We start from the raw sequence: 20152 nt of genomic DNA, 5'->3' as shown, positions 1-20152 counted from the left end.
GGAGGGCTGGTTTAGCTGTCCTCTACTTCAGTTAAGGTGCCTTCTCCTCCACAATGGCCACGGTCCAAATGACACCAGGGTTCTGAACTGGGGTGGGACTCCAGCGACAAGGTCAGTGCTGAAGTTGGGGGTTCTTTAGCACGTACCACCTTTGCCTTGCCTTTTCCTTCACCTTCACAGAAAACAATTCTTCCCACCTCCCCCATCCCTATATCCCTATCTTTTTTCATCCAACAATAAGTGTGAGTAATGACAAATTTTATACTCTAGTTGAAATAAATGAAAGTCTTTTCGCTCAATACTTTTTCATTTTATACCTTGTTTCTCAGTGAATAAATTCAAGGCATGAGGCTGGGAATAAATTTACTTTTTAAATAAATCCTATGGAGGAAAAAAAAAATCACCAAGAGAAACCCATGAGACAGAACAGTACAGTGGTTAAGAGAGTCAGAAATATGTGTGGCTCTGTTGAGTACGGAGAGAGGGTAGAGTGAACTGGTGAAAAGCAAGGTCCTGAAGTCAGTCTGTGTGGGTGCGAATTTTGCCTCTTCCACTTAGCTCCTCTGTAATCTTGGGCAAGCTACTTAACCTTTCTGAGTCTGTTTTCTTGTCTATAATGGGGATTATAACAGTGTCTATCTCATAGGATTGTTGTGAGGATAAAATGAGAAAATACATGTATGATACCTGGAACACAACAGGTATTCAATAAATTGTGGCTATTATCCTTAGCTAAGGACTATACGGAGCCCTGGTGGTATGGTGGTTAAGAGCTCAGCTGCCAACCAAAAGGTTGGCAGTTTGAAAACACTAGCTGCTCTTGGAGACCTCATAGGGCAGCTCTATTCTGTCCTATAGGGTTGCTGTGAGTCGGAATTGACTTGATGGCAATGGGTTTGGTTTAGGCTTAAGGACTATACAATTCCAAGAAGAAAATATGAAAGACTCGGTGCCACTTACAGTATTTAAAACTGTGCTTCCCATTGTGGATTGGGACTTTGAAAAATAAAGCAAGCCCTAAGTTCCAGACAGTTGTACACAGGTCCTACAAATGCCACAGAGAAGGATGTAACTCTTCCAGATGGCAGCTGTGGATACGAGGGTGATAGCTCCTAGAGGCACAACAGGGCCCAGATGTTAAAGTCAGCACATACTGGGTGGGGTTCCCAGGGTGGCCACATCTTGCTGTGAGCCCTTGGGCGGGGTACTTGGTCTTGAGAATAATAAAAGAACTGATGTCCCAAATGGCTGTCAGCACAATGCCTTGTACACATTCACCACTCGATAACGGTCAGTGCTTTCCTTACTATGTAATGGATGAAGTGTACTTCTAAGGAACCAAAAAGATATTCTTACTGAATACCTTTTAATGTGAATAAGAAATTTTACTTAAGAGTAGTGGGAAGTCGCATTAGGTGGGTAATAATAACAACTGCTCACATCTACTGAGTGCTAACTATGTCATGCAGTGCTCTGGCTACTTTAATCTCAACAACCTCTCTAAGATCCCCATTTCACAGGAGAAGGAACTGAACCCCAGTGAGGTTAACGGACTTATGGCTAGACTGCTACCTCTCTTCTGGCTGAGCAGGGATCAGATTCTGAAAGACCACACTAAGGAGTTAAAGGTGGGATTTGGGGGGTAGGGAGAGACTTTCCCTTCTTATTTATTTTTTCTGCTCAGAACTTGAAGGGTCTTTCTATGAGAGTATTAATATATTTTTCAATTAAAAACTAGAACAAATCAAATCAGTTCACAGGTTATCACTTGTTAGTTCTAAAAAATATAATTTATGTTCTAACAATAAAATGTCCTACTGCTTGCAGGCTTCCATTTGACACGTGTGGGGAAACATGGGACTACTGAAAATTCTTAAAATATGCTAGAAGTGTGACTTAAGACATGCAGCATCCAAAACAAAACGGCTTTTTTCCTCCTAGATACTCAAGTCAAACAGAATCGTTCTGCTCCCCCTGATTGGCGGTCAGTAAACCTGACTGATTTGACTTACGCTGACATTTTCCTCCGTTGGTGGGGTCACCATAGAAGCCTGATATGCAGGTCTCGCAGTGGTTGCCTGTGGTCAGGTTTTCACACTTCTCACAGATGCTCTGATTGATACATTTGCTGTGACCATTGCACTGGCAAGCTGAAAGAAAAAGAATGTCAAGGAGCCTATCCCATGGCAGAACTGGGTGAAGTAAGTTCAGCAAGATTTATTTGCAACTATCTGCCTCTAAATACAAAGTCATCAAAACTGGCCCACTAAAAACTGGTTTTAGAAATAAGTTTCAAAACATCAAAAAGAGCTAGTCCAGGAAAAGTGGAAATATATCACAGCAAGGTGAAGGTCCATAGCAATACACTGGAGTACTGCCGTAAGAAAAGACAAATAGATCAATGGAATAAAATTAAGAGTCCAGAAATAAATTCTTACTTTCACAGTCAATAGCTTTGCAATGAGTGTGCCAACAAAGTTCAACGATAAACAGTCTTTTCATCAAATGGTACAGGGACAACTGGACATCCACATACAGGAAGATAAATCTGGACCCTATCTCACATCACATATAAAAATTAGATGTAAAAGATAAACCTATGAACCTTCCAACAGAAAACACGGGAGTAAATCTTTGTCATCTTGGGTTAGGCAATGATTTCTTAGATATGACAATAAAAGCACATAGGATAAAAGAAAACATTGGTAAATGAAGTTTAACCAAAATTTTAAATTTTTTGCACTTCAAAAGACCATAAAAGAAAGTGAAAAGAAAATCCAAAGAGCAGGAGGAAATATTTGGAAATAATGTATCCAATAAATTACTTGCATCCTATACTATAATTCAATAAAAAAAAGAAAAATAACCCAACTTAAAATTGAGCTAAGAATATGCACAGACATTTTTCCAAAGATATACATATGGCCTATAAGATGCTTAACTTCATTAATTATCGTTGTTGTTGTTGTTGTTGGGTGCTGTCAGGTCGGTTCTGATACATAGTGACTCTATGCGCGACAGAACAAAGCACTGCACCAACCTCACAATCCTTGCTACACTCGAGCCCACTGTTGCAGTCACTGTGTCAATCCATCTCGTTGAGGCTCTTCCTCTTTTTTGCTGACCCTCCACTTTACCAAGCATCATGTCCTCCTATAGGGACTGGTCCCTCCTGATAACATGTCCAAAGTATGTGAGACAAAATCTCATCATCCTTGCTTCTGAAGAGCAGTCTGGCTGTACTTCTGTACTTCTTCCAAGACAGTTTGTTTGTTCTTTTGGCAGTCCATGGTATACTCTAAATTCTTCACTAAAACTAATTCAAAGGCATCAATTCTTCGGTCTTCCTTAATCATCGTCCAGCTTTCACATACATACGAGGTGACTGAAAACACCACGGCTTGTGTCAACTGCACCTCAGTCCTTATACTGACATCATTAGTCATTAGGGAAATGCAAATCAAAACTAAGAGGTACCATTTCACACCCACTAGAATGGCTAGAATAGGGTCGCTATGAATCGAAATCAACTCAGTGGCAATCGGTTTGGGTTTCTCAGAATGGCTGTGGAGCCCTGGTGGCACAACGGTTAAGAGCTACAGCTTCTAAACAAAAGGTCAGCAGTTCAAATCCACCAGCCACTCCTTGGAAACCCTATGGGGCAGTTCTACTCTGTCCTGAAGGATAGCTATGAGTCAAAATCAACTTGACAGCCAACAGGTTAGAGCGGCTATAATAAAATAGATGGACAACAACAAGTGTTGGTGAGGATGCAGAGAAATTTGAACCTTTACACATTGCTGCCAAGAATGTAAAATAATGCAGCTTTCAAAAACTTCATAGCCATTACCCTTCTTTCACACCTGCAACCACTAATCTACTTGCTGCTTCTGTATTTGCCTTTTTTGAACATTTCATGGAAACAGCATCATACATGTGGTCTTTTGCGTCTGGCTTCTTTTATGCATGTTTTGGAGATTAATACATATTGCAGAATACATCAGTACTTCAATTCTTTTTATTGCCAAATAGTATTCCACTGAATGAATTTATCACATTTTGTTCATTTACTTGTCAGCTGACAAACGCTTGGCTTGTTTCCACTTTCTGCCTACAGTGAACAATGCTGCTACCAACATTTGCACACGAGCTTTTGTGTGGACATATGTTCTCATTTCTCTTGGGGATGTAGGGACGAAACTGTTGGATCACATGCTAACTCTATGTTTAGCTTTTTAAGGAACTGTCAGACTGTTTTCTAAAGCAGCTATATAATTTTACATCCCATTAACAATATATGAGGGTTCCAATATCCTCACATCCTCGCTAGCACTTTTCATTATCTATCTTTTTGATTACAGTCATCTTAGTGAGTTTGAAGTAGTATCTCATTGATTTTTATTTACATTTCCCTAATGACTAATGGTTTAGTGGTTAAGAGTTACAGCTGCTAACCAAAAGGTCGGCAGTTTGAACCCACCAGGCACTCCCTGGAAACTCCATGGGGCAGGTGTACTCTGTCCTATAGGGTCACTATGAGTCGGAACTGACTCAACAGCAACGGGTTTGGTTTTTGGTTTTAATGACTAATGATGTTGAACATCTTACAATGTGCTTATTGGTCACTTGTATATTTTCTTTGCAGAAATGTCTATTTAAGTCCTTTGCCCATTTTTAAAATTGTGCTGTTTACCTTTTTGTTGTTGAGTTGTAAGAGTTCTTTATATATTCTGGACATTAAGCCCTTATCAGATATATGCCATGCAAATATTTTCTCCCATTCTGTGGTTGTTGTTTCACCTGATGTATTCTTGATATTAATGGAAATGTATAAATTTAAATATTTTATTAAAATGTTAACCATTACTAGGTTAGAAATAAAATTATAGATCCTCCAAAACCTTGAAGAGGAAAACAGGGAACACAGAAAATTTAACCCAGTTTGGCAGATAAAAATTTGGCTTCTCATTTTATTTTGTACTGCCCTATTTCCTTTTCTAAGAATAGCCTCTTTACATCTTTGCCCACTTTTTTTGTGGTTGACTTTTCCCCTTTTGCCCCCAGGGGGCAGGTATTGCATACTCTGGATGATAATCATTTGTTATACAGACTGTAGATACTTTCTCCCAGTCTGTCTCTTGCCTTTTACCTTTGTTTACGGCGGCTTTTCCCTAACAGGGGTCTTCCTCACAGACAGCCGGTTGTCAGTGGCACTGCCCGACAGGCCCTGGAGAAGCCCTGGCCCACCAATCTCTTGGAAGTCTTTTCTTCTACCTAACCTCTCTCAATTGTTCTGGAGGCTCTGACTACTCACCTGTCTGTATCAAAGGCCAACTCCTCAGAGTTGGTTTCCTAGGGCACCTTCTCCCTAACAGGTCCAGGCAGAGGTTTTAGACTACCTCGCAGTCTAATCCTTCCTGCACCAATCATTAAAAAGTAGATCCACACTGATGCACATTGAGAGTGTAAGAGTTAAAAAAAAAAAAAAAAAAAAAGGAATTTTTCCTTTTGCCAAAAGGGATATACGCCTTTTTTCCTCTTCCTATGGTTAGAGTATTTCATTAAGAAAACAAGTATTTGCAAATTCTCCCTCCATTTCTTTGATATGCATGCAAATCTTTCTAAAAGCTAAATCAACATCTTGTCTGCACTGCAAACCAGGAATGTTTTTCTAAAGGGCCTAAGAGCCATCTCTGAAATATAAACATCTTTTTTTTTTTTTTTTTTAGGAAGATAGTGGCCCACTTTCCTGTCACCTTGGGAGTTGAGGCGAGGTGGCTTGTGCCAGGCTGTAACCACCTGCTTGTCACAGAGACAGAAGACATTTTTTGTTTTTTCTTTGGATAAAGGCAATTAACACAGATGGCCACCCAATTACCAGGTGAATTTAGCATCAACTAGGAAAGAATGTATAGCCAACAGTGCTGTCAAATCTCTCCCATACAGACAAGCTATCGCTTAAGAACACGTATGCAATAGCGCATCTGCTTGTCTAGCTATTTAAAATGGTGAGATTTCTTTCTGTTTTCAATCTCAGTGGATTGCCTGTGATGCACACTGCAATTTGACTTAATGTTTATTCAACAAAGAAACTTTTGTTTCTTTTCTACATTTGAGGAGAGAAATTTCTGGGTTAACAGAAGATTTTATTTTTAATTTTTTCCCCAGCAACCACCATAACGTATTTTTAAGTATGACATAAACTAGAAAACAATATATATAATATAATCTAATATACATGGTATATAGCACAGTATTCTTTATTTTAAAAAAATATACATTGATGTCTGGAGGTACTGATATCAAACTATTAAAGGTTTCTACCTCTACGAAGAAGAACTGGAGATAAAAAAAAATGAATTCTTGTTTTTATTTTATATACATCTGTAATATTTAATATTTTATAACAAGCATATAATACTTTTGTAATAAAAACTACAAAAACAATTCACTTAAAGTTGTCAAATATTTTCCTTAACTGACATTAAAAACATTTTTCACATAAAACTATTGCTCCTAAAATGATGTTACTTATTTTTTTTCTTAAAGGAGAGCTCTATAAACAATGTAGCTTTCCACGTTTTATTCTTTGTAAATAGGCAGTGAAACACTTACTTCTGGATACACAAGGTATCTTACCTGGACACTGAATGAAAGACCAGTTGAATCTGCTGTCCTCTAGACACATGCTGGAATTGAGATAGGGCTGCGGGTAGGAATTTCCTGTAGGGGCCTGTGGAGGCATCTTCATCGGTCCTTTATAGGAGCCCTCTATGCATTTCCCTTTGCCAGTATTGCTGGGATCAGTACACCAACCACAGCCTGGCTGCTCCAAACAATGGCTACAGGTACAGTAGCCTGAACAATTTTCAGCTATTAAGACAACACAAATTGCAAGTCACCATCACATGCGGATTTAACTCATTGTATTGAACTTTTTCTTTAACAGGTTAGGCAACTTCTGCGAGCCAAAATTCCTATTTTATTTTGATCCTTCAAATGAGACAATGCCCAACATATAACAGGGACTTCTCCCCTCCTCTCTCAATCCCAAAAGTCTGGAGGCAGGTTAGAGGTCATCTACTGGAAAGTACTTACTTTACGAATTAGGAGGTGAAGATGTGAGAGATGACATGAATTGAACAACATGACACTGAAGTTGGCAAATTACGTCTGTACTCTACAATCTACCCTACATTTATTTATTTGCATCATTGTGCCTGATTCTGCAGAAAAGTTCTCATGAGGCAGGCCTGTCTTAATGGCAACCTCTGGACAGGCCTGAATAGAACATCAAGTCCAGTCTAGTCTCTACACCATTTGAAGGCTGACAGCACTGCCCCACAGCAAGAGCTGTGGCCCCACACAGGGCCCTCAGCAGTGCCTGAAGCTGACTTTCCACTTACGGGGACAGCTGCTCATGGTGTACCACTCCATACACTGGCCGAAAGGGAAGGAGGCCACATAGGCATTGGAGTCCACGCACTGCTTCATGTTGCTGCACCACATGCACTCAGAACTGCCACTGGTACACTCCCCGCACGCAGTCCTCAGGGCGCATGGCGGCCGACATGGCTTGGCGCTGTGGTTCGCTGGGAGTTAAACACGAGACAGACGCTTAGCGCTCTCACTACGTCAGACAAGGCCAAAGGCTTTTCAAATGTGGGCTGTGACCTATTAGTGCGTCATGAAATCAATTTAGTGGGCTACACTAAATGAACGAGAACATAGAAAACATTAGTCCCATCATGCATTGTTTACTCAAATGTATTTATACATGGGGGGGGACCTGTTTTTTTTTTTTTTCAACGAGCGTTAAGGGCAGAGACGAGGAAATAAGCTAATCTTTCCATTAGAGTGGGAGTTCTAAGCCCCTTAGAATACAGAGGGCCCAGGATGAACTTCAGGGGTTTACGATGCCCTCGAAACTGCAAATTCTTATGTTTATATTTTGGGGGGAAGAACCACAGCATTCATTCAATTTTCCAAAGGGTTCAGGATCCAAAAATATTGAAAAGCTCCCCACAAGAAGTTTAAAGACTGTATTTTAAGGCGATTCCCACAATGCTGAGAATTCCTTTGATACCCTCATATTTCTCAAATTACAGTAGCCTCTGAAAACGGACACGATATAAAGTACCTATGAAACTCCACCCACTGTTGGTGAGTAACCTCTGTAGGAGGGCTGCCCCTGGCCTGCTTCTCAAGGGGCTGGCCTAAATGTAGCCCAGAGGAGAGAGATTCAAACCCGGGATGCTATTCAAAGTGTTCCTTCAGCACTCTCCCACAGCTTTAGCCTGGTTCTGGTTTGTTTCTGTTTCCTGTCAAGAGCTGCTCTCATCATTTCTCTCCCTGCTGACCCTATTGTTTCATTCACTGTTCCTGTAGTTCACTGTTTTTCTACCCTTTTCTTTGTTTTTATTTTTATTTTTTGGTCTCTCTTTCACGGTATTTCTCTGCCAGCACCAAGAAGCTTGCCTTTCAGAGCATTCTCAGTTCTTTTTGTCATCAACAGACCAATCAATCTCACTGCTAATTAGAATTTTAGGTTCTTTGAGTAGGGTTTGCTATTTTTTGTTTTTGCTTATGCCTCAAACTATTCACAGCTAGAGACTACTTCTTTCTGCCTTTTAAATTCTTGGTTGTGTTCTGTTTCATACGCTTGAAGTCAATACCCCATCTGTTTTTCGTGAATATTTCTCATGTCTTAATACTTAACTGCAACTCGTACTATTTCTCTCTCCATGAACTTCCAGTAACACCTAAATCACCCATGTACTCACCAGGCCTTTCACAGACACTGCCATTGAGTGGGTTAATGCAGGTTGCAGCCTTCAAGCCCCGAGTACTGGGTTCTGACAAGATTCCACAGAAGCCAGCGTCACTGGGCTCGGACGGCATCCACTGAAGCCAACTATTCGTAAATGGAGACATGTCTTCCCAGCACCAGTAGGATACGTTGATCTTTCGTAGGCCAACCCATGGAGTCAAGGTGAGCTTGGACTACAGGCAGAACAGACACAACTATTAATATAATCAATCTCTTGATCAAAACAGGCTCCTAGATAAAAACAACTACGTTATAGCTACCTCCCAGAAAGATACAGGAAGCCCTCCCCTGCCCCTGCCTTGGCCACCACTTAGGACAGGATGTCATTTTTGTGTTACATAACATGCCTGGCACTTCAACATGAACATTTTACAAAGGTCAAAAATATAGCTCAGAGAATATATCAAATTTTTCACAGAGGAAAGACTAACAGCAAAGCAATAATCAAGTTCCTAAATTTCTACACCCTATGATGAATGAATTCTATGGAAAGGATGTCCCTCCCAACTTGGTTTAATTGCCCATTCATTCATGAAATCATCTTATTTATGAAATAAATTTATGAAATATCTCTTATATGCCTTCCTCAGATTATTAACTCAGCCTACTTTGGGCCACGCTCAGAAGATTCCTACCTTCAGCCAGGGGTACCGTTTGGCACTGCATTTAATAAAGAATAATAGGACAACAAATCCCTCGGACAGTCTGAGTCCTTTAAGCCTGAAATGTCCTCAGTGCAATTTTAAAAAATTTTCTAAATCAAAGTATAGTCCAGAAAGATATTCCTAATTTTGGCAGTTACCAAAAAAATGCACAATGTTTTTGAGAGAAAAAAGTAGACATGCTTATGAAAAGACCAAAAAGAAAAATACTCAAAGGTAATTATTTTTAGTTTTAATAATGAGTGATATTTGTTATCTTTATTGTCAATATTTTCTAAATTTCCTTTGAAATATAGTATTATTTTTAAGAAAGAAAATTAAACTTAATACTTACAAGAAGTCCCCATAATTTCCCTTTGCTTTCTGGATATAATTCAATGCTATTAGCACCGCAGACAAGGCTCTCAGGATTTGGCCTTGGTCCCTTGTTGTGGCCCAGCTACCAGTCTGCAGGCCAGCCACGCAAACTTACCTGTAGCTTACCCAACAAGCCATTCTCTCAGTTTCTAGGTCTTGCCCCAGTGAGTACCAATGTTCAGAAAGCCCTTCCCTCTTCCCTTTCCTGATGCGTTCTCTCTCATCTTCAGGGGTGACCTCTTTCCTCCTGCCTAAAAGCCAGCCTCTGCCCTCAGGCTAGGTGGAGTGTTCTTTGATATTTTTTCTTACAAGGCTGAGCTCTAAGCCTAGGCTTATCACTGTAGAAGCACATTACACTCTAATTGTCTTTCTTCTTGTCAGTCTTATCACGAGCCTGTGAATTCCTGTTTTAATAAAGGTGGCCACAGTGGATTAGATTACTCAGAGCCTTCTAGAGCTAGTAAACCTGTGGAAGAGTAGGGACATCTATGGCCAGCTGGGATGGGTGATTCCCTTCTAACCAGGCATCCCTTCAGAGAGATATAGTAGAAACTCCAGAGTCATGGCAGTCGTGGGCAAAGCTGTAAGCCATCAATTCTCTGAGGGAATGAGTGACTATGGGTAAGGTCAACTGACAGCCAAGGACAGAAGACAAGGAGAGACCCACATTTGAGGGTGAAGGGAAACACAGAAACAAACAACATGGGTAGCCTCTAATGTAGATTATGCAATTTAAAAAGCTTTGAAAATATAATGTTAAATGTGACCACAGTGTCCCCTGAAATAACCACACTAAGGATGTATTACCAATGTTTGAGTGTCCACGCCATGTCAAAGTTGCACCGGAAAGAAAGATTAATTAGAGAAAAGTAAAATACAGGGCACCTCCCACCAGCTTTGGAATGGCCCTCTAGGCAGTGATACAGAGGCCAGGACTCAAGCGACACTTCCTGTATCCTCACATGAAGAACGCTGCACCCAAGGAAGTGCTATCCTCGCCTCCTCCCTGCATGACGTGAAAACATTTCCCCCAAACTGCTCTGTACCAAAAACAACATTGCTGAAAGAGCTCTGTCCACTGATTATCTGCTTAATTAAGAGTAGAATCACAGGTCTAAGGCTCTGGATTCAAAAAGACAAAAGCTGGCCGAGAACACTGGGTGGAAGTGTAGAGAACTTGGGACCTTTCTGTGCTCAGAAACTCTTGACAAGAAGGTGGCCTCTCCTTTTGGGTTCACCAGGCCTAGAAGGACCCAAAAAGATGTACATCTCTTTGTGAGGATTAACATTAAATCATTATTACGCACTGTAATAATACCTTAAATCTGAGAGATGCACGCGGCTTAATTCCACCTATCTAATTAGCAGTGATTTCCCTCTTCCCCTACTTCCCTCCCAGCAGAACCGAGGGATAAAACAGGTGTAAAACCATCTATTGTTATCCCCAGGTCTGTTTGCATATGGACATACATGTTAATATTCACTTCATAAATAATTATTCATATATAGCATCATTTACTTAATGTGACTAAAAAATATATCAAGTGTTAAAAAATTTTCACGATAAAGAAGGTATGACTAGAAAAGAATCTGTTGGTGAAGTTCCAGTCTATCATACAGCTCACACTTAGCATTCCTCCTGCTGCCAAGCACATCACATGCATCCGCAGCCTCATAGACCAAAGCTGTATTTGTGCCCTCACTAGCCAGCGGGGCTACTAGACACTTAAGAGTTCTGAAGGTTCAAGCTCACCGTGCTCTGTGATGACTGCATTACTCGCAGCTGCTTAAGGACAAATTCTACCTTCTTCTGCGTCGTAAGAGAAGCCAGAAAGGCATTATGGTTCCTACAGGACAGTTTCGCGTTGTCATAATTCTCCTTGGCGGCAGTAATTTTCAAACATGCGTTTCCAACCAAATGCCAGCCAGAGCCACAGATATTTTCTTTTATAAAGGGGGAAGAGAAAATGAAAAAAAAAAAAAAGTTTAGCAATCACACGAAACTACTATATTACCATTCGAATCACTATAAACCAAAGTGATTTGGGTGATTCGAATTTCAGGGACTTCATTAGGATGTGGTGAGGGCATCAGACACGTTACTAAGGATCAAAGAATACAAGAATTAAAAAATCGTTTATCACTAGTATTTCCTGAATCCCAAAAAGAATATTCTGAGATCACCTGCCCTCTTAAAGGAAAACTGTTTGGTGTCAATGTTAGATCGGTAAACTTCTTTTTGAAGAACAATCGGAAGGAAAACTAAAATTGTGGAAGGATGGAGCAGAAAACAGCAATAATGGAAATGAGGTGGGGAATGAACAAACTGACAGTCTCCAAAAGCTGCACCGTTTTCACGACCTCAAGGAGAAGGGAAATCAAACCACAGGCCCAAGTGTAGGCTACTACTGCTATATCTGAACTAAGACAGCTCTGCTTTAGTCAGGCCCTAAGGGCATGATGCATTCCAAAAATGAGGGGGGAAGATCCTGCTTAGGAAAAAACCAAAATGATACGGCTGCAACTCACATGGCAAGCTCGTAGTCTGCTACCTGGGATGACCCTGAACCCACGCAAGGTACCGCACAGAAGCTATGAATGCTTGCTGGAAGACAGTGAGCAGGTGGAGCAACTTCGCCAGAACTAAAGTGCCCTGGAGACACCATTGACAGTGTTCATTAACAGTAACCGTCGCTGAGGTAAATGGACAGTACCACGGGAAAGGGAACATTTAAGAGGAGATAAAGACTTGCTTCTCATTGCATAGCGTTGGAATCACTGTTTGTTCAAATGCAGCCTCTAGGACCCATCCCAGGCCTGCTGCCCCAGGATCTGTCTTTGGGCAATTACTCCAGGGGATCTGCTGTGCATCACAGTTTGAGAAGCACTGAGATGAAGAAAAAGCAGCTCATCCCTCCAAGCCAAATCAAGTACTTCCAAAGGACATTCAAAGGGGCCTGGTCCAGCCCAATTACCCCCACATACATCTCAGATGGTGCACAGACCACATGTCCCATTTCCTCGACAACCTAGTTGAGCAAGTTTATCAAAGGGGTTCAGTCATGGCTGGCCTCTGTTCCCAACTGATCATCCCAAACCTCAGGAGCACCATAAGCTGAGGTACTGGGGGCTGGAGATCACCCCAGGAGATACTGCTGACAAAGGCAGTTCTCTCCTCCTCAGAGACGATTCTCTTCAGCACATGCTGAAAACGCAGTCCCACTGGTCAAAGCATAAGAAGCATTCTTCATAAAGTGCCAGCAGACGGGCTACTGAGCCTGCCACATTCTGTTCCTGGGTTATCACAGCGGGGTGGGGCAGGGACAATGGAGCAGGCTTGATGATACAGAGCTGAGCTGCCTTTCGATCCTCCAGAGCTATGCAAATGCAAAGAGCAGGAGATGACAGTAAAAAGTTGTCATTTTTTGTTTAAAAAAATAAGCACCACAATAGTGATGTAGGAGATGAATGGATAAAATTAGCTTCTCCCTTTGCTGGGTTCAACACCTTGGCTACACAATGGGGATGGGGGAGGGAGGCCATGAAGTCCTTGGACCTATACACACCAAGCTGCCTCTGTGGGGGCCTACCGGGCAGGGCGATGCACTCCTGGTTCCGGGGCTCCCACTGGCAGTTCTGATCCAGGGCACAGCTCCTGCAGCTGGTCTTCTTGTTACAGTAGTACATGGGGTTATCCTTAGGGCAATTCTCATATATGGAAATGGAGATCTAGAACACGGTAGACAAAAGCTTTTCTGTTCTATCCACAGAGCGAACTGACCAGTAGGATACCGAGAGCAACAAAATCTGACTGAGGAAGCAAACTGCAAATACATATACACACATATGCTGCAGATGAGGCAACACTGCAGTGCAGTGTTCTGCTCAAGGACATGCCTTTACCTGGCAAAGACACAGCCTGCTCATCCGTAAAATGGGGATGTTGAACTTTCTGCTTTTCAATGCCTCCCAAACAAACAGCCTAAAAGTTTTTATTTTGTAAACTGCATTATAGACTGACATAAGGAGCCCTGGTGGCAAAATGCTAAGTGCTTGGTTGCTAACCAAAAGGTCACTGGTTCAAACCCACCAGCAGCTCCATAGGAGAAAAGACCAGGCGGTGTGCTCTGGTAAAGATTACAGCCTAGGAAACCTTAGGGGGCAGTTCTACTCTGCCATATAGGGCCCCATTCCAGACCTGCTGAGATGAGTCAGAATTGACTTGATCGCAAACAACAAAGTCATTGAAAAAGAATGTCTTACTAACTGCCTAAAATTATAAAAATGGAGCCATCTTATTTTTCTTAGCCTTTTATAATAACCTAAATAAAAAACCATGTATGGTGACAATTTAAGTTATCCTGAATCAAGATGTAACTCAGCTTTCATTATGAGAACCTAGAATTATGGATAAGACAAGGAGATTTCTGAAAAGTTGATCATTTCCGCAATTTAATGAGTCCCTACACACCCAACACATTTTCAGTCTCAAGTCCTAACATGCTCCCCACACCTTGCAGAGGTAGAGTTAGCTCAAAATTACCAGCTTCAAACCAAGGATCTAGTACTTAGCTATGCCCAGCTTATAAGTGGTTTCAGGAGCTTCACAAAGTATTTGGTCAAACAGTTAACATCCAAGAAAGAGAAAAATGATGCCCCCTCCACTGCAGCCCTTCAAGACCCCAGAGGCCCAGGCACCTCAACACCCAGGGGTACTCAGAACAACTGTCCTGCCTTCTTATAAAACACCATACATGAATCCCAGTAGCTAGTAGGGCCCTTGGAATTAGGACACACTTATAGCATTCCTTTCTAAACGAAAACCTAAGCAAAAATAAAATTCAAATCTACATCCCATTTTTTAAGTAACTCTGAACCATTCCTTATACCAAACACGCTATCATCTAAATTCAACCTCAACTAGGATTTTTCTATCCTTGAAATCCTTGGGGAGCTGCCCCTGACCTGGCCCTCCGTGCAGCTGTGGTTCATAGGGATGCAGTGGTCGCTGCACCAGTGGCAGCCATTGGTGTTGGCTGTGCAGCTGTAACAATCTGTGTGCTGGTCACATCTGTCATGGTCAAAAGCTGTGAAGAGAAAAAAAAAAATTATCAATTGTAACAGCTTCCCCTTGGAAAAGTTACAGGCCATTACAGAGGCTGTTGCGTACAATCTAAGACTGAAGTTAAAAAAAAAAAGTAACACAATGAGAAACAAATGAGAAATAAAACTGGAAAGAAAATATATTAGTATGTTCAGGCTAAAATAGTATTTAGAAATAAGTAGACAATCTGAAGAGACAGTTTTGTTACCCCTCTACAAAAAACAATACACAGAAAAAGGGCAGGGAGAGGTCAGTTTTAACAACTATAAAACATAATGAAAGTAAGGCCTGGCTCTTTGAATATTTTTCTTCCCATGGGGAAAAAAAAACAATTAAACACCAGGATTCAAAGGAGGAGCCCAAGCCGATCCCCCCACTTATAAACGCAAGCCTAATTTGGGCTCAGGAAGCAGGGAGCACTACATATGCATAAATCCAAGAGTGCAAGTGTCTCCGACAATAAAAAAGAAGCTGCATAGCCATGCTGCCTGGTCTGTTCAACCACCCTGGGGACACAGCACCGTGATGGAATCTATAGACTTAAAAAGGCAGGGGCCCATTCTTACAAAACACCCTGGAAGTCTGCTCCTTAGTTGGCTATTTCTGCCCTGATCATCACCTGAGGGTTGGACCCATCCAGAAAGTGGAGTGAAACACCCACTTTAAAGTAGAGTCAACATCTGAGATGAGTTCACAGCAAATGGGTTCACACTGAACCACCTAAGTCAATATTCAATATTAATTCAATATTATTTCCTATGAACTTGACATTTAATTTAAGCTTTTAAAATTTGGCTAAAAAAATAACTATTTCACTGGTTTTTATCCCTTTCAGGAGACAGTGACTAACCCTACCAGGTTCTGACAATCTCAGTTCTCCAGCACCCACCAACCAACTGGTGAACCTGGGAGGGATTCTGGATGCTCCTACTGAGGATTTATGTTCCTGAATACCTTTATTTGGAGCTTCCCAGGAAAGTGAAAGCTGCCTCTATAACTCTCACAGTAACTGATGGACCAACTGATACACCAATGCCAGTAGTAACTCTCATGGTAACTGATATACGAACACTGCTAGTGAAGAACTACCAGGGTAGTTCAACATGCTTTAAATTAATTGAAGTAAACAAGTATTTTACAGATCCATTCTTCTTCTAAAGGACTTTCTCACATGTTACCTCACTGTATTGCACTGTGCCGTAAGTCAGGGTAAAAGGCCAAGGAGCTAAACGGACAGGATAAAATGACTTGAAAAACAAGAAGGAAGGTTCTAGAAGCAGGGAGCACTGCTCATCTGCAACAACTCTCTGTTTTGCTATCACTGCCGTATCTAGAGAAGCTAGAAAAGAATACAAGGACAGAAACTACCCCTGTCCACTGTAACAATTTACTACAATAAAGTTCTGGGGGGATGCTCTTAATCTCATCCCTAATATAAGATCTGGGTAATCCAATATGGTAGCCACATGTGGCTTCTAAATTTAATTAAAATTAAATAAAACTTAAAATTGAGTTCTTCAGTCATAGTAGACACATTTCAAGTGTTTGGACATGTGGTAAGTGGTTATCATATTGAAAAAAAAAATTATCATATTGGGACAGTGCAAATACAGAACATTTCCATCATCACAGAAAACCTCTTTTAGATGGTGCTGCCTCAGATCAACTGCAGCCAGGTTCTCAAGCTGGTATACCAAGCTTAGGCAACACCAAGAAGGTTTATCTCCATCATCTGCAGACAGGGTCTGTCAATCATATGCCATGCTTCCATTCATTGTAAAGATACTTATACATCAATTTTCAAATACCCACAAAGGCTTTAAACAAGTTATTACTAAACGGTTTTGGATAATAAAGTGAACATAAAGCGTACACATGTTAAGTTCCCTCATAATTCAGATATGAAAAAGATTCCAAATAAATGTAAGAGATATATGACATAAAACAATAAAATAAAATAAAAACTGATCAACAGGAAGTAAGACCTCAAATTAATTAAATTTTAAGTAGAGAAAAAACATACTGCTTTTGGAAAAACATTCTGATTTTAACTTTTCTTCTTGTGCTCCGGTTGCCAACTCCCAGGAGATGCACTCAGATGACCCCGTGTCCCACACACACCGGATGCCAGGTCCTGCTGCTGAACAAGCAGCTTCACTTCGGTGTACTTCACACCTTTCTGAGGTGAATGCCAGGATGTCACTGAGGAGGAGACTGTTGAAACCACCAAATACATACATGGTGCTAAGAGGAAAAAAGGAGAGACAAGTAATTTACTGAAAACTTACATAAGAAATGCATGATATACTTTTTATAATCTTCAGACAAATCTTATACACCAAAAGTTCTGTAAAAAGTTATTTTCCAGAGTTGTGAAAAACATTCTCATACCCTTTGCTCCCTAATTCCATCCTTTCATTTTGGCCTCTGACCAACCAGAGCAGTTCCAATAATCCCTCTACTCTTTACAGCTAGTATATTAAAAATTTCCCATGATAACCTGATGACTTTTAACCATGATTCTCTGAAACATTTTAGTGTCAGGTATGCTAATATCTTTTAAAACTAAACAAATAATTCTTCACTAATATGTTTTTAAACATTAAGAATAAAATGTATAAGTATAGATAAACTCTCTATAATTAAAACTATCATTCTGGTACATGAACCCATAGACCAAACAGATAAAAATGCATGCAATTAGTACACAGTAAAAGTGGAATCTTAAATTAGTGAGGAAAGATGGACATTTCAGTAAGTGGCATTGAGATAACTAAATAAGCCTATGGAAAAGATAAAACTGAGTTAATTTCTCATTACACAGTACGATAAATCCCAAATGGATCAAAGAACAACCTAAAAAAAAAAAAAAAAAAAAATCAAGCACCAGAAGATTGTGTGGGTAAATTGCTACACAGGTTATAAATGTCTGACTTATGTACAACCTGTAGTTACAAACCAATCCCCGTAACGCCTATTAAAAGTTCGAGGTGCATATAATGATTCATGATAACAAATGGGCGCTACCTTGAGACATACATCAAAACATTATTATTACTGTGTTATTGTGCTTAAAATGTTTTAGTGTATCTGGAAGTGTTTCTTAATGTTTTTTATGTACAGAAAGGTACCCTATATACTAAGACAAACATCTGACTAACCGACATAAGTTACAAACCATACCTAACTGCTCTGACTTACGTACAAGTTCGACTTAAAGAGAGACTTAGGAACAGAACTCATTTGTAATCCAGGGACTGTATGTACTTTGAAAATAGAAAAAAAATTCCTGTGACTTAAAATCCAGATGACATTCAAAAAAAAAAAAAAGAATTGAAAAATTTGATTAAAAAAATTTAAAGGACATTTTGCATAGAAAATGGTGCCATGAGCAATGTACAAAGACCAATAAACCACTACAAAAAAGTTATTTGCAAGTTATAAGAAAAGGGTTAATGGAGTTCTGTTTAAGATGGCAGCTTAGACAGATGGACCATAATGTCCCCCTACAACAAAGACTCAAGAAACTAAGTGTAACGGACACAAATAACGACATGGGATATCTGAGCATCAAACAGAAGGCTGAAGAATTAGACTGAGCACTGATTGGAAAGAGAAAGAAAATAGGAACGAGGAGATCTCAGATCGTCTGCACTCAGCCTGCCAGCCTGGATCAGTATAACCATTTTGAAATGGCAGCAAACAACATCTCCAGGTGAGGAGCGCAGGAAGGTGACTTTATGGAAAACACAGTTGGAGGCAGAGATACCATGTAAACAAACCTGGAAAGAAATGAGGTGGACAGGTCACATGCTGGGACTGAATCAGTACTAGGAGGAGAACATGAAGTGCCATAACTTTGAAACCAGGGAAACACAGGGGAGTGCTACTGGAACAAAGTGAAGTGGATTAACTGCCAGAGCCTCAGGACAAGGGACTGATAAGACAGGAAGTGCACATCTACAGCAGGACAAGGGTAAGTACAGGAAGGCTGGCAAGAGTTCCAGAGTCCCTGTTGAGCGTAGAGAAGGGAGGGACCTAGGATATATGATGGGATTTCCTACCAGCGACATGGTGCCCATTCATTTAGATGGTAGACATGCATTGAATAGTAAATCAGCAGAGTAATAACTAGAAGTAGTTCCCCCATGGGCCCTGTGCTGCTGTCCCTTCCCCTCATGTTTAAGCATCCCCTGCCCCAACCGCCCACGTGGCACAATGCCCTTGGCACCCCACCCACAAGTCCCACCCGGCCCACCAACCAAGTGCCCCCATCTGGTCTGCATGGTGCAGCACCTCTGGTGCCCCACCAACTGCATGCCCTACCTGGCCCATGCAGAGCAGCACCCACAGTGCCCCACCCACTGTGCACCCCTCTCACACTCTACCTACATACACAGAAATCCTCTAGACTCCTCCTCCACTGGGAGGCAAATCTGTGCCTAAGCAGAGGGCCTGCCTTGCCCATTTGAATAACACTGCTTCTTTGTGAATGCAAAGATGACATGTCCTACTCTCCAGAGGCCACATTAACAGGACCACATGGCCACACAAGAACTGCAGAAGGATCCTAACCACCTGACACCTAGTGGCCCACGTCAGGGAAGAGCCCTGCTCTCGCACCTCTATGTAAGGGAAGACATACACGCCTAACGTCAGAGGATACCTGTGAATGTGTGACCCACCATACTCATCAGTGACAGAAAATTACACTCATCAAACTGGCAGCACCAAAGTCATACACAGACCAGTATTATAAAACAATTAAAACAATACAAAGGAAGATAGACAATCTAGAGAGAAAAGGAAGAAGCTAAGTTCCAGGCATATCAAAGAAAAAACAAACACACACACACACAAAATAAAAATAAAGACATACATATAATCCCTAAAGACATACACAAATATAACTTTCATGTTTCAAAGACAGCAGTCAATACCAAATTATATGAAGAAAGAAGATAACATGGCTCAAGCAAATGAAAAAAAAAAAAGGGGATGGAAAAGCTTTCTGAAAAAAAACTGATAAAGGAACTATCTGAAAAAGACTTCAAAAACTAGTATTGAGGTTCCTCAAAGAGATAAAGGAAACCATGGGAAAAACTCTGGATGAATTCAGGAAAACAATACAAGAGCAAAACAACAAACTATAAAGAAATAGAATCCCTACAAAAACAATGAGAAAGTCAGAAGCTTAAA

General features: G+C 40.8%; 1 protein-coding gene across 3 annotated transcripts in view; it reads right to left on the bottom strand.

Annotated features, from left to right (window-relative positions):
• Positions 1–20152, bottom strand: part of ATRN (attractin) — a 214129-nt gene that overhangs the window by 86135 nt on the left and 107842 nt on the right. For all 3 annotated transcript variants that reach the window (XM_049869254.1, XM_049869251.1, XM_049869253.1), the window contains exons 12-19: positions 16977–17197; positions 14815–14936; positions 13440–13578; positions 11603–11793; positions 8784–9003; positions 7407–7592; positions 6640–6873; positions 2013–2150 (exon numbers count right to left, since the gene is read on the bottom strand). In XM_049869254.1, coding sequence (XP_049725211.1) covers positions 2013–2150; positions 6640–6873; positions 7407–7592; positions 8784–9003; positions 11603–11793; positions 13440–13578; positions 14815–14936; positions 16977–17197 — 1451 coding nt within the window. The remainder of the gene's footprint in view (positions 1–2012; positions 2151–6639; positions 6874–7406; positions 7593–8783; positions 9004–11602; positions 11794–13439; positions 13579–14814; positions 14937–16976; positions 17198–20152) is intronic.

Source organism: Elephas maximus, chromosome 25, assembly GCF_024166365.1.
Source record: "Elephas maximus indicus isolate mEleMax1 chromosome 25, mEleMax1 primary haplotype, whole genome shotgun sequence".
In the NCBI taxonomy this organism is placed as follows: domain Eukaryota; kingdom Metazoa; phylum Chordata; class Mammalia; order Proboscidea; family Elephantidae; genus Elephas; species Elephas maximus.
This window is presented reverse-complemented; position numbering and strand designations above follow the sequence as displayed.